Source organism: Capricornis sumatraensis, chromosome 11 (assembly GCF_032405125.1).
Source record: "Capricornis sumatraensis isolate serow.1 chromosome 11, serow.2, whole genome shotgun sequence".
NCBI lineage: Eukaryota > Metazoa > Chordata > Mammalia > Artiodactyla > Bovidae > Capricornis > Capricornis sumatraensis.
In genome coordinates, this window is record NC_091079.1 from 19,199,197 (window position 1) to 19,212,585 (window position 13,389).

The 13,389-nt window shown below is 38.2% G+C and overlaps 1 protein-coding gene across 1 annotated transcript in view; it reads right to left on the reverse strand.

Moving 5' to 3' along the window:
• Positions 1 to 2,460: 2,460 nt before the first annotated feature.
• Positions 2,461 to 13,389, reverse strand: part of PHF3 (PHD finger protein 3) — a 76,920-nt gene continuing 65,991 nt past the window's right edge. The window contains exons 11-15 of the mRNA XM_068983370.1: positions 11,192 to 11,387; positions 9,932 to 10,079; positions 7,717 to 7,806; positions 5,502 to 5,697; positions 2,461 to 5,289 (exon numbers count right to left, since the gene is read on the reverse strand). Of these exons, the coding sequence (XP_068839471.1) occupies positions 3,176 to 5,289; positions 5,502 to 5,697; positions 7,717 to 7,806; positions 9,932 to 10,079; positions 11,192 to 11,387 (2,744 nt within the window). The 3' untranslated portion in view covers positions 2,461 to 3,175. The remainder of the gene's footprint in view (positions 5,290 to 5,501; positions 5,698 to 7,716; positions 7,807 to 9,931; positions 10,080 to 11,191; positions 11,388 to 13,389) is intronic.

A 13,389-nucleotide genomic window follows, 5' to 3' on the forward strand; every position in this document is an offset into this window, starting at 1 on the left:
GCACAACCACACCACTGGACTTCGGAGAAAAAGTAGAACTGAGCTAGGATTCCAGTTCTGACAACATCAATATAACCTCGGGGCAGTACCGGTTTCTGAGCACCAGTTTCCTCCGCTCTAAGGCAAGTCTTCACCTGGCAAGCTGACCAAGGTTCACATAAAGCACTCAGCATGAGGTCTGACCCACAGAGGGTACATGGAGGCTTTCTTACAAACACAAGGATTACAAGGAGTGGACTTGGTAAGCACTGAGACATCCTGGTACATTTTACTTAACAAGTGTTTAAACGTTTAATCATAAGATTGTTCTAAATTTTTTAAAGCATCAAACTTTTTAAAGAGCAAGCTTTTCTTAAAACAGGAGAAACAGAGAGATGACTTTCACTAGTTTGTGCAAGGAGGTTGGTAGGTGAGACGAAGCATGAGAATGGCTTTGGAGCTACTGCTCCTCACTGAAAACTTTTCTCATTTTCCCTTTCTTTTCTCACAAAACCCTCAAAATACTCAATATACCCATACTTACTCTCCACAGTAGTCAGTCCCTGGGGTTAAGAGACCTGGTTCCAGCATTCAGTAGCCCTGTAATCCCAGAGGATGGTCATTACTAACAAAGAGCTATATGGAATCTACCATGATTCTGCTAGAAATGAACAAAGAATTGTACATTTCCCAGCTATATGTATAAAAACTATTTGCTAAGAGTAATCAAAAACTGACTTAAAGGCTTTCCTCAGTTGGTTAACCCATTCTTCTTTACTTGTATTTTGCAGAAGAAACCTGTTGTCTGATCAGTTGGATCAGTGAAAGCACATTTACTGAGATACAAATAGTTGATTTTCCACATCTGTGGATTTTCTTTTTTTTTTGATTTTCATCTTTGAATTCAACATTAGATGGGGGGGGGCGGGGAATGCCAGAAAATTCCAAAAACTAAAACCTGAGTTTACTGTACATTGGAAACTATTTACATAGCATTTGCCTCATATTTACAACTATTTAAATAGTATTTACATTGTATTAGACTTACAAAATTGTAAGTAATCTAGATAGACATGATTTGAAGTATATAAGTACATAGGATATATGCAAACTTATGCCCTTTTATATAAGGGACTTGAGCATCCATGCATTTTGGTATCGGTGGGGGGTGGGGGGTGGTCCAGGAACCAGTTCCCCACTGATCACCAAGGGATAATTATATGTGAAATAAAAAACCTAAGGTTTCTTTGATTCAGGGGCTTTTTTTTTGGTAAAACCTTAGTAACAATTTCTTCATAATGATGCAAAAGCTGACTGACCTTAGTTTTTTTTAATCTGCACTAATTTGTTTTCTAACAAGCTAGTTTCCAAAAGAAAAAGTGCAAATCAAAAAAAAAAAAAAAAAAACCCACACACTTTTATTTAAATACAAATCCTCCTGTTTCAGAACCTGTGCTGTATGCTTTGATTAGCCCCTCAGTTGTGTCCGACTCTTTGCGACCCCATGGACTGTAGCCCGCCAGGCTCCTCGGTCCATGGGGATTCTCCAAGCAAAAACACTGGAGTGGGTTGCCATATCCTTCCCCAGGGTATCTTTCTGACCCAGGGAATGAACCCAGGTCTCCTGCACTGCAGGCGGATTCTTCACCATCTGAGTCACCAGGGAAGCCTGTTTCAGACTCCACGTGATGATAAATTTCAGAGGATAAGGATGACAAAAAAAAGGGATTTCAAGTTGCTGCAAATTAGACAAAATGATTTGGTTTTGAATTTCCACTCATTTTCTCTCCAGTTAAAAACAGCAAGGCTGATTCAGTTTCAAAACCCACTATCTGTAAACTTTTTAGGAAAACAAACATCTTCCTAATTTTGTGAAGTCGTGTGTATTTTTCTTCACTAATACAGGTAAATAAAAAGACTGGCTTTTCTTTCTCTCCTTTTAGTCTCAAGGATTAGCATCATTTGGTAGCTACTACTTTAAAGCAATCAACATAGTATTATGCAATTTAGGGTGGAAATAAACTTAGGTTTGGATTAACAATAGCCTACCTGTGCTTTCAAGAAAAATGAGCATCCAACATTATATTTACTCCCCAAACAAGCTAGGGTTAATTACACATTTTACAAAGAAATTCACACGTTTCTCTTAAATTAAAGTTCTATGGTCTTACAATGATTAGTCAGTGTATCAAATTTTGATGGTGTACCAGTTTTCAGAAACATACCTATAAACTGGATTACAGCTGCAGTTTTTCAACAGTAACTCTAAATTCTAGTCTCATCAGAACTACATGATTTATCTCAACAGCCTATAATCTAAGATAAAGAAATCATTTTTCCCCTCATCTTACTCAACCTATATGCTCTTGGTTGAGTAAGAGAAAAACAATGTCTAAAGGTATTTAAAGCCTCAAAGAAGAAACTCTTTTACTACTGAATTTCAAATCACAACACAAAATAGGTGAGAAATTCTTTTATCATATTTAGAATCAAAATATCCCTTAAAATATTTACATTTTACAGTAAAAAGGATAGCAAAACACAAGATCATGTACAAGCTTAAGTATTCAAGTTTCTGAAAAGCCAAAAAGAAAAGGAAAATAATGGACTACCACAAAGCTGTAGCACAATAATAAACGCCTTCAGTGAGTGCAGATTAAAAGCAATACATGTACTCCTTGGGCTTCTGATTCTTGGTCAAAAACTGCCAAATGAAATGATTAATATAATCTGATTACGAAGTTGCTTGGCTTTTTGTTGCTCCTTTAGAGTTTCTTTAAAAACAGTGCAATTTAAAACAAAGTTACAGAGTACACATTACTCTCAAATTAGTCATTATAGAAAGGACATTCACTAGAGGTGGTAAATATATTCCACAGTTAACCATATTTACCAATTAAGGAATAAAACTAAAATTTCTAAGCCTTTATTGCATATTAATAAAACAAATCTTTGAATATACAGCGATGTAAATTTTTAAAAATATTAAATTCCTGTAACTAGGGCTGTTGGTATGAAAAAGGGATGATGAGCAACTGGCACAGAGCACTCTGCACCAACACACACAATTTATTCTTCTGCAAACCACCAATATTAAAAATTCAAAAGATGGCACGATCCTAGCAGGCAGTCATAAAGTTTCAAAGACACGACATCGAACAGTTATTAAATGCACCCCTGCAGCCGCCAGCCGGCTTTACCTCTTGCTCTTAGCTCTCTCAGCATGGTCCCTGTCTTTGTGGTACCTGTCTCTGTCCTTCTCTCCCTCTCTATGCTTACTCTTCTCCCGCTCCTTGTCCTTCTCCTGGTCCTCGCCCTTCGGCTTGTCGGGCTTCCTGTCTGCACTCCTGCTCTCCCTGCTCGCCCTGCCGTCCACCCCGCGCTCCCCATGAGGCAGCCGCGCCCGCTCTTTATCCTTATGCCCCTCGTCCCTGCCCTTCCTGTCTCTGTCCTTGTCCTGGGCTCTGTCTCTGCGCCTGTGCCTTTCGGGTTCCTGCTCCCACTCCTTCTCATGGCGCTCTCTTCTCAGGTGGTGTGAGTCACTGTAAAACCTCTGACGATCCCCCTTACCCCTGTTAAATGGTCTGTCCAGTTGCTGCTGGTCTTGCCTACCCCAAGGGTCACTATGGCGCCGTTCCGGCCTCCGAATGTCTTTAACTTGGTAAAAATTCTGTGGGCCCAAATACCTTGACGCTTGTGAGAGGGGACCCATCATACGCTGCGGCTGGCCGGTCAGATGGACAACAGGTGGCCAGGGAACCAAGGGATTTGGGGCAAAGCCAAAGCCTGGAGGGGGAAGTAATGGGGGTGGCAAATGTGGAGGAAATCCAAACATGCTTTGTGGGGGGAAATTAGGAGGTCCTGGAAATGGAAACCCAGGTGGGCAAGACTTGAGATGCTGAAGGCTGGGCTGCTGCGGCCTTATGGGTGAAAAGTTTGCACTTGTTCTGGGGCTGGTGCTTCTGGAAGTGAAACTGATGCTTTTAGAAGGAAATTCGGATTGGGATGTACTTCCAACCTCAAAATGAGATGCTGTTGCTGCTGATCCTCTTCGAAATGGGTGCACAGTTTCAATATTTTGCATTAAAATTTCCTGTAAGGGTTTTGCTTGTTCCACTTGATTAGACTGTATGTTTTCTACCGACGGTGAGTCTTGTACAGCCCCTGAATCGTCACTCTGCTGAACACAGGGGCTTTTCTCTACAGAAGGCATCTTCTCCTCCACACTGCTCTGCTCAGTTAAGTGCGATGGGCCAGGCAGCGGCGGCTTCTCTCCCTGACGGCAGCCTTCTCCTTCTCTGTTTTCAGGAGCAGTCACCTGCTGACTTCTTCCAGCTGCTTGCCGAGGATCCCTTTTCAGGTTGATAAACTGTGGGGCCCTTGTCGTGTTAGTAACAGCATTTTCACTGCAACTCACGTTACCATCTACGTTTCCTCTCCCTACATTAGACCTACAGGGAGGACTAGTATTTGAAGTCCTGTTATCTTGCAAATTATTCTCTTGATCTTGCAGCAGCTGTTTTAACACTCTCTCTTTACTCTCCACAGTGTCCTCTTGTTTTGACTGAATTGATAAATTTGTTAGGAATGCTTCTGTAGAAACATCTGGTGGTTTACCTCTGAGACTAAGCCCTGTCAAAGGCCCAGCAGAAACTGAAGAGACCCCCAGTGCAGAAGTCTCTTCTCCTCCTACTGCATTATCTGTCAATTCTGAAGGGTTATCTCCTTTAACTTTCACTTCCTTGGCTTCACCACCAGTTGCTTCTCCTGTATCTATCGTCCCTGCTTTTGGATTAGCTTGCTCATTTATAAATGGAATTTCCTTAAGAGTGTTTTGTTCTGTCCCTAACTGAGCTTGTTCGTATGTTTGACCAGTGGTGCCCAAGAGGCTCTGAAGGATATCATCCACAGGAAGAGGTTTATTTGCCAATTCCAGAGTAGAAGGTTGATTTTCCCAGCCAATCAAGACCCCAGGAAGGAATCTTAAAGGTTTTGGTGGTTCCTGTTTGGTGACTTCCAATAAAGGTTCAATGACTGTTGGAAGGTCTTCCTGAAGAGTTTGCTGAGGCTTATTTCTCTGTTTGTGCAATACGGTTGTAAAAGAATTAAAAAAGTCACTTTCTTCCTCTGCTGCCCTCTCTGTGGACACTTCTGTCTTACTTTTCTTGTCAGGCGGTACTGTCACCGGTGCGCTGTCAGATGTCTCAGCTGTGCGACCAGCACCAGCACCAGCACTAGCACTGTGCTGCCGCTTCAGCCTCTGACGAATAATCAAGCCCAGCAACAGATTAGGTCTATGCAACTCAAGGCCTGTACAGAATCAAAAACATCAATCAAGAGTCATTTCCAGTCATTACAATAAAGAGTAAAATTCTGCTTACTACAGTCTCCTAAACAGGTGCCTGTTCCTATCTGGGCAGATCCTGAGGGCCAAGTCCCAAGAAGGAAAGCAGGCTCAGCTTTCCCACTTGGGCCCTCTCACCCCATTTCACTCATATTCTACTAATTAAACAGATACCTACCAGGTCCATCAAAGGGCACGAGAGGGTGTGGGATTTTATCCGTGGCGCCCAGAGGGATGAGGTACATGTCTTTGACCTGCTTCATGTTGTTAGCAGCCACTCCATAGCGCTTCCTGCTACTGAAGTATGCAAACAGCAAAGTATAAGAAATTTGATCTTCTTCAGTCACAGGTGTGAAGCGAACCACACAAATTTCCTATTCAAGAAAATAACAAATAATAAAAATAATAACCTAAACAATAGCTTGGTTTTAAATACCATTCTCAATTATAATAATCTATTGCGTTTTCTGACATTTACCAAGTAATAACATGGTTTACCAACTTAAATGCAGATATGAATACTATAAGGAAACAACTTTTAGGAAAAGATCTTTGCTGATCCAGAGGTGGATCTGTTTTATCTGAAAGTGTTTCACAGAAACTCAGTCCTAAAGTAATTAATTTGTTCAAGGTGACACACTTATCAGTGGCAAAGAAGAGATTTAAAGCCACATGTCTTGATATCTATACTATGTCCTATTTCCAATGTTATAACTTCTACAGAGGGCTGTCTATTTCTCAGCACACTGCAAATTAATAGCAGCCACCACCACTGCCCCACTATGTACAAACACAGAGAAATGCACAAGTCCACTGATATTCCAACTTAGAGGAACTGAATGTAGGAGTAAAGGGGGCTGAGTGAAATGACCTCAAATACACATAGGCCATAAATTTTATAAAATCATTTGGCTTACTCAGAAACTTATTTGCTTGACTCTGAGTTCTTGGCTTTGTTTCAGATTTAAAAAATAAAAAAATAGTCCCAATTTGGTATTAATTTGGTAGAATGAAAAACTGATCTTTTTTCATGAAAGTATACAATCAAAAAGTGGAGAGTCAGGTCAACCACAAAGCCTAAACTGATGCAAGACCGCAGGAGGAGAGCACGTGAGCTGGACTAAGGCTCCAGCTCTTAGATCTGTCACCTCAAATGCCCGCATCTGGAGGCAACAACCGTGACAGTGTCTTGGTCAGTTCTAGACGGAGGCACACTATGCCGTATTTGCGATAATAAAGGGGCAGATGAAGAGCAATTCCCCAAATGTCCAAGAGTAACACTTCCCAACACTTTCCTGACTTCCACTATCATAAGAAAGTGAAAGCAAATAAATAAAACTTTTCTTATAGTGCTTCAAAGTTTTATCTGTACTCTAACACTGTATCAGTTTAAATTCTACAATCTATATTGGAAAAAAAAATTATTTTCAGCTGAAGAGCATCCATTTTGAATTATTACTAACCTTACTAAAGACTTCTGATCATAAGAGAAAAAAATTAATGTTCATTTATTCAAGATTTATTTTTTGAATGTCTGTAACATGCTGAGTATTAACATCCTTGGAGAGAAAAATGATTTCTTCTAATGATTAAATATTCCTGTGTAGCAGTGTTCTATGAGTTAAAGAAATGATAGAAGATATAGAGAGAAAAGAAAAAGAGAAATATTGCTGTAAAGGTTATTAACTATATCCCAATATCTATCCTCCTCATTTCCTACTAGAGAGCCCTCTTAACCTTCGGTTGGGCACCTGGCCATCCAACAGAGATCACACTTCCCAGCCTCTGAATAGCATATAAGCTCTTGCCAATGGCAGTTAGAGGAAGTGAAAAGAAAACTGCACATTCCAGGTCTTGCTTTTAAAACAACTCAACAGCCATTCTTCTTTTTTCCCCCACTTGGAGCTGATAAATCAGCTTTGATTTTGCTTGATTGCTAAGGGCCACAGTCTTAAAAACAATAAGACAGAAGAGCCCAATCCATGAATGATCTAACAACTGAAAGACTCTGAATTATGGACCTACCTATCATAACAAGAAAAGTTTATTTTTTGAGCCACTGTATTTTAGGATCTCTGTCCCAACAGCTTAGCCTGTGCCCCAACCAAAACAAATGTCTATAATCAAAGCAAGGCAACATTCCAGAATGAATCTCAATACTTATTCTAAAGCATTCCTTTCAAAACAATGATAGAAATCACTGAGACAGCATACCAAAAGTGGGAAAAGAAAAAAAAAAAAAAAAAAAACTAAAGGAATAATGGGTTTGAACCTTAGCCAATAGCATATTATGTCAATACAGGTCCTCCCTAGGGGACCTTGCATAAGAAATCTCAGTGGTTTACTTTTCAAATATTTTCACATATTGGTAGAGAAAAAATAGTTCTCCTCACCTTGGTTCCTGAAGCTTTAATTTTTTCCACATAATCCCAAACTGTCTGAGGTGATATCCTACCACCTACTTGAATACTATCTGGTAGGTCCTGTGGTAAAAAATGAAGGTGATCAATGTATACAGTTTATCTTCATTATAATATCTATATTTCATACAAATTTAACTCTAAGACTAATTTGAAAAAGTGATTTAAAAAAAGATTATAAAATACATCAATGACTATAAGAAAATATAGGGAGAGGTGACTGAGGTGGATGCTCAAATACAATTAAGAAAGAATCTCAGGTCAAGAAAAAGCAGCAGCACCAGCATCCCATTCTGATAACCCAGAAGACTACAGCAGACTTCAGAATATTAGGGGGCACTGTTTTCCCCATCCTTTTTTTTTTTTTGGTGATAGTAAACTGGAGTATGCCTTAATCACTAACAGCTGGATTTCAGAAGTTATCAAGTTTAACTATACAATATAATTTTGCACAGAAGAGGATAATATTGTAATAATGCAAAGTTCATTTCTTTTTTAAAGGCCCAATCTTTCTGAGAAAAGATGACTATACATAAAATCAATTATGAGGGGTATAGTTAAGAATATTTGAAACTTTAATCAGTATATTTGTTTTCTGATGAAGACAGAAAAATCATAATCAATATTAATTCAATTAAATTTAAATAATTAATTGCTTTAAATAGTTTATTTGGAATTTTAGTCCAAATCAAACTAGAAATAAGTAGGAAGCAGAGGTGGAGTTCTGAAAAACAACCACAAATAAACTGGCTCAGAAAAAATAACAATAGTTTTGTTTAAAATCAAAAGGGTTCCATAGTTTAGGACTTAATTATTCATTTAAAAGAAGTATTATTTTCACTGTGGACTGATCTAGAAATTTAGAAGACTAATTATGCTATAAGAAAAGCATAATGGGTCTATTGAATTTTTTTCTTATAAAATCAATGTGTCTGAAATATTACTTCCCAAGCAAACTATATGCAAAAGTAATAACTAAGTTGTTTATTAATCAAAAACACAACTAGACAAATAAGCTGATAGATAAGCAATATTACACTGACAAATTAATTTCATTCTAATACAAAGAAGAGTTTATCTTAGTCTTAAAAAACAGGCATACGTAAGATTTATGTCTTATATAATACTGAAAACTTTGCCTTTATGGTCAGCAGACTGAGAATGGATAGAAAATTTAATGTTAAATAGCATAATAGCAAAACATAATCTCAACAAAAATATAGTACACATATACTGATTTATTTTCCTTTTTGCATAAACACAGAAAAGCACAAACTATTCAAAAGAATTTTTAAAAGTCGTACTTTCTCATTTATCATATTCCTGATATAATATTGTATATACTGTAGTACTACAGCTGCTTATTTCCCACAAATGCTGCTTAATAGTCCTTTCCTATTGTCTCAGGTATAAAATCAACCAAGAGCACCACTGCAGCAACCATGGTCACTGACCTCAGGACTGTCAACTAGCTGGAAAGATTCAACTAGGCAGCTGACCCTTGAACAACACGAGGATTAAGGGTGCCTATCCTCTGTGCAGTAGATAATCTCAGTGTAACACATAGTCGGCCCTCTGTATTCACAGTTCCACACCTGAGGATTCAACCAACTGAAGGTCATGTGGTACTATGGTATTCACTATTGAAAAAAATTCACGTATAAGTAGACCCAAGTAGTCCAAACTCATGTTACTCAAGGCTCAACTGTGGTCTTTACCTCATTCACAGAAATGGGCAGGTAAGAACCATAGTTGTGAAGTTGTGGAAATACAAGCAATAGGGGAATCAGAAGACTTGTTAACAATGAAAAGTCTTCCCAAGAGACTAGCACTGGAGGCCATAAACATGTTAATCTTTCATGTAAGTCTGTATTTCAAGAAAAACTTAGATATCCATGCAAAATATCCATTAATTTTTAATTGATATAGTGAAAGAGTACAATTGATATTGGAAAGAGTACAAGACATGGATTTAAAATTTTCAGAGAACAATTTTCTATAGTTCTGAAACTCCATTTGTGAACTTATAATTACATTAATTCAATGTTTAACAGTCACTGTCAATAAATACTTTTACCATGAATGAAAATAAATATTTTTATTATTTTATTATGCTGTTTCCTTGCCCTTTGCCTTCAGAAACATATATGTCAAACCAGTCATAGAAGAGCAGAAAAGTTTACAGTACCTCTGTCAAGTATTCAGGGGAACCAGATACTGGGTAGGCTTTGGTAACAAATTTTGCTACAGACGGCATGTTGATAAAACCTTTCCAGATGAAGTTCAATCGAGCTAGGAAGGTACACTCAACTTCGACAGTTCCAGGCATCTCTGGGCTAAAAAAAAAATGACATTAAGAAATTTTCACCCTGAAGATCTGCTCATGATAAATGTATATTCTACTTGCTCATCAATTATTTCTACTTTAGCATGTCAAGAAGGCCAAAGCAGGACTTCTCTGGTGGTCCAGTGGTTGGGAATCCATCTGCCAATGCAGGAGACACACGTTTGATCCCTGGTCTGGGACGATGCCACATGCCACAGAGCAACTAAGACTGTGCACCACAAATACTAAGCCAGCACTCTACAATTACTGAAGCCTGCATGCCTAGAGCCCATGCTCCCCAACAAAGAGAAGTTCCCACAATGAGAAGCCCATGCATCGCAACTAGAAAAGGCCTACATGCAGCAACAAAGACCCAGCAGAGCCAAAAGTAAAGAAATGAACCAAAAGGCTGAAGTACATAAAGCTATGATTAGAGTTTTTATTTTCACTTCATAAAACATACTCATATTAACATAGTCATGTTTTACATGATTTTCTTCTAGACTGGCTTAGGTGGACTAATGGGGTCCAGAGAAACGCAAGCAATTTTTCTTTAATTCTTGCCTCTTAGGAAAGACTTATTTCTTAGACTTATTTCTTGCCTCTTAGGACTAATATAATGAAAGAGAGCTTTAAAGTCAAGTCTGCTGCTGCTGCTAAGTCGCGTCAGTCGTGTTCGACTCTGTGCGACCCCAAAGATGGCAGCCCACTAGGCTCCCCGTCCCTGGGATTCGCCAGGCAAGAACACTGGAGTGGGTTGCCATTTCCTTCTCCAATGCATGAAAGTGAAAAGTGAAAGTGAAGTTGCTCAGTCGTGTCCGACTCTTAGCGACCCCATGGACTGTAGCTTACCAGGCTCCTCCGTCCATGGGATTCTCCAGGCAAGAGTACTGGAGTGGGGTGCCATTGCCTTCTCCAAAAGTCAAGTCTGCACATACTCAATTCTAACTTTTAGAGTCTTTAAAAATCTCAATTAGTTGAAAATAAAGGAAAGTACAGTTACCATCTCAAAAGAAAGATTCCTTTCTTAAGAAACATGTCACTTTTCTGTTTCTGAAGACTTCCAAGTACAATCTAGCAAAGAGGTATAAAGATTAGAATTTATAACTAAGGGGAAATTACCGTGGAGCAGGAGAGAATGTTGACTTTGGAGATTCTTGTTTCTCCTCTTCAAAGAATTCAGAGGCCAAAATATTTGAGGTTGAAGACAAAGCATCTGCTATACTTTCTGCTTCATTGTCTGAATGTTTACGAGACACGCCAACAACAACTTTCACTTTTTTTGGAGAAAGATCATCTACAGGTGGTGCCATTCTACCTAAAGCCAGAAAACACCAAAATAGACCACTTTTGTAAACCGAAATTTCTGTAACTTTATCCATTTTCACTTCTAGAGTTATTCACTTTCCCTGACTGCACTGCTGCATACCTGGGGTAGTTTTTAATTATCATCATTTCTCACAATGATTTATGGAACACACCTCTCTTACTGATGTGGGAAAAGAGAACTTTAAACAACTCAGACAAGCTTTTGAAAAGGAAACATGATAACCATACCCTAAAACAGGTAGTCTGATCCCCTAGCAAACATTTTTCGAACTAAACTACACCAAATTCCAACAGTCTTGAGAGGTAATGTGAAGACCAAGTAAAACAAATCTGTATACTACATCGTATTACATACAACAGCAATTCATGACATATGCATACTGCAAAGTGACTTAGTTATTTACTAAGAATGAAAAACACTAGTAAAGTTTAGAAAATGACACTAGTTTTACCTATAGAACCACAAGAAAAAATCATTCCACCTTTCTAAAAATAGGTCAAGTCTTAGTAGTGTTTAACAAATGTATTGTGGGCTACCATTAAATCTGAGCTATTACAATATTAAACAATATATTAATTATAAATGTTACAATGCTAATCATTAAAATTAATAGAAACTAATAGATCCAAAATAATAGAAAAATTACTAAGATTTTTCCCAAACAAAACAAACTAATGAGTATACTAAAAATACTATGACACTATAAGATAGCTTTCTTCAGGGATAACAATATCTAAAAGCACCCTGTCTTTAAGTCTTTACCATTATATACATTGTAAAAATATGAACACACCATTCTGAGAAGACACGTGATTTGTATTATCAGAAAGTTACCAAATTTATAATACATTTCAGTCAGTCTCTAATACAGTGATGGAGGATAGCATACTGATTAAAGAATCTTTCATCTTACTGAACAAAGTATGTTCAGTATTCCTTTAGCATACCACAGTAAAAAAATTAAAACTGAGAGCAACAACTCTAGAGTTAATTTAAAAAACTCTTAATCCTCCATCTCTCCCAACAGACTGAATATAAACTTTCTCAACACATTCCATTTTCTTCACATCCCCATTTCCTACACCCTAAATCCAGTCAGTCTCTAACATTCTATCAGTATTACCTGAGTATATCAAAGCTTACTCACCTCCACCTCCAATGCTTCCACTTTAAATACAACCATTTCATCTGCATCTTGCACCAGTGCATAAAGGTCTACCACTTAGGTTCCTTCACCATAATCTCTACTCAAAGTCAAAGAAATCTTCAAAATGCCAATCTGATCATGTCATTCCCCTGCTAAACACCCTTCAATCACTATCCACTGCTCCTAGATAAAAGACTAAAATCTTTAATATGGCCTACCAAAGCAGGTTTTCAGTAGTTTTCATTGTAATTTGTAAAGTATATTTTTTATCATGATCCGTAACTCACATACATACACACTCCATATACCCCTGTGTGTTTGTGATGTGTGTAATACATGTATGTATGCATGTGTGGAGTTTTTTATAATATGGCAAATAGATGGGGAAACAATGGAAACAGTGACAGAGTTTATTTTCTTGGGCTCCAAAATCAATGCAGATGGTGACTACAGCCATGAAATTAAGACACTTGCTCCCTGGAAGATAAACCATGACAAACCAACACAGCATATTAAAAAGCAGAGGCATAACTTTGCCAGCAAAGGTCTATATAGTCAAAGCTACAGTATTTTTCAGTAGTCCTGTATGGATGTGAGAGTTGGACCATAAAGGCCAAGAGCCGAAGAATTGATGCTTTTGAACTGTGGTGTTGGGGAAGATTCTTGAGAGTCCCTTGGACTGCAAGGAGATCCAACCAGTCTATCCTAAAGGAGGTCAGTCCTGAATATTCACTGGAAGGACTGACGCTGAAGCTGAAACTCCAATACTTTGGCCACCTGATGCGAAGAGCTGACTCATTAGAAAAGACCCTGATTCTGGGAAAGATTGAAAGCAGGAGGAGA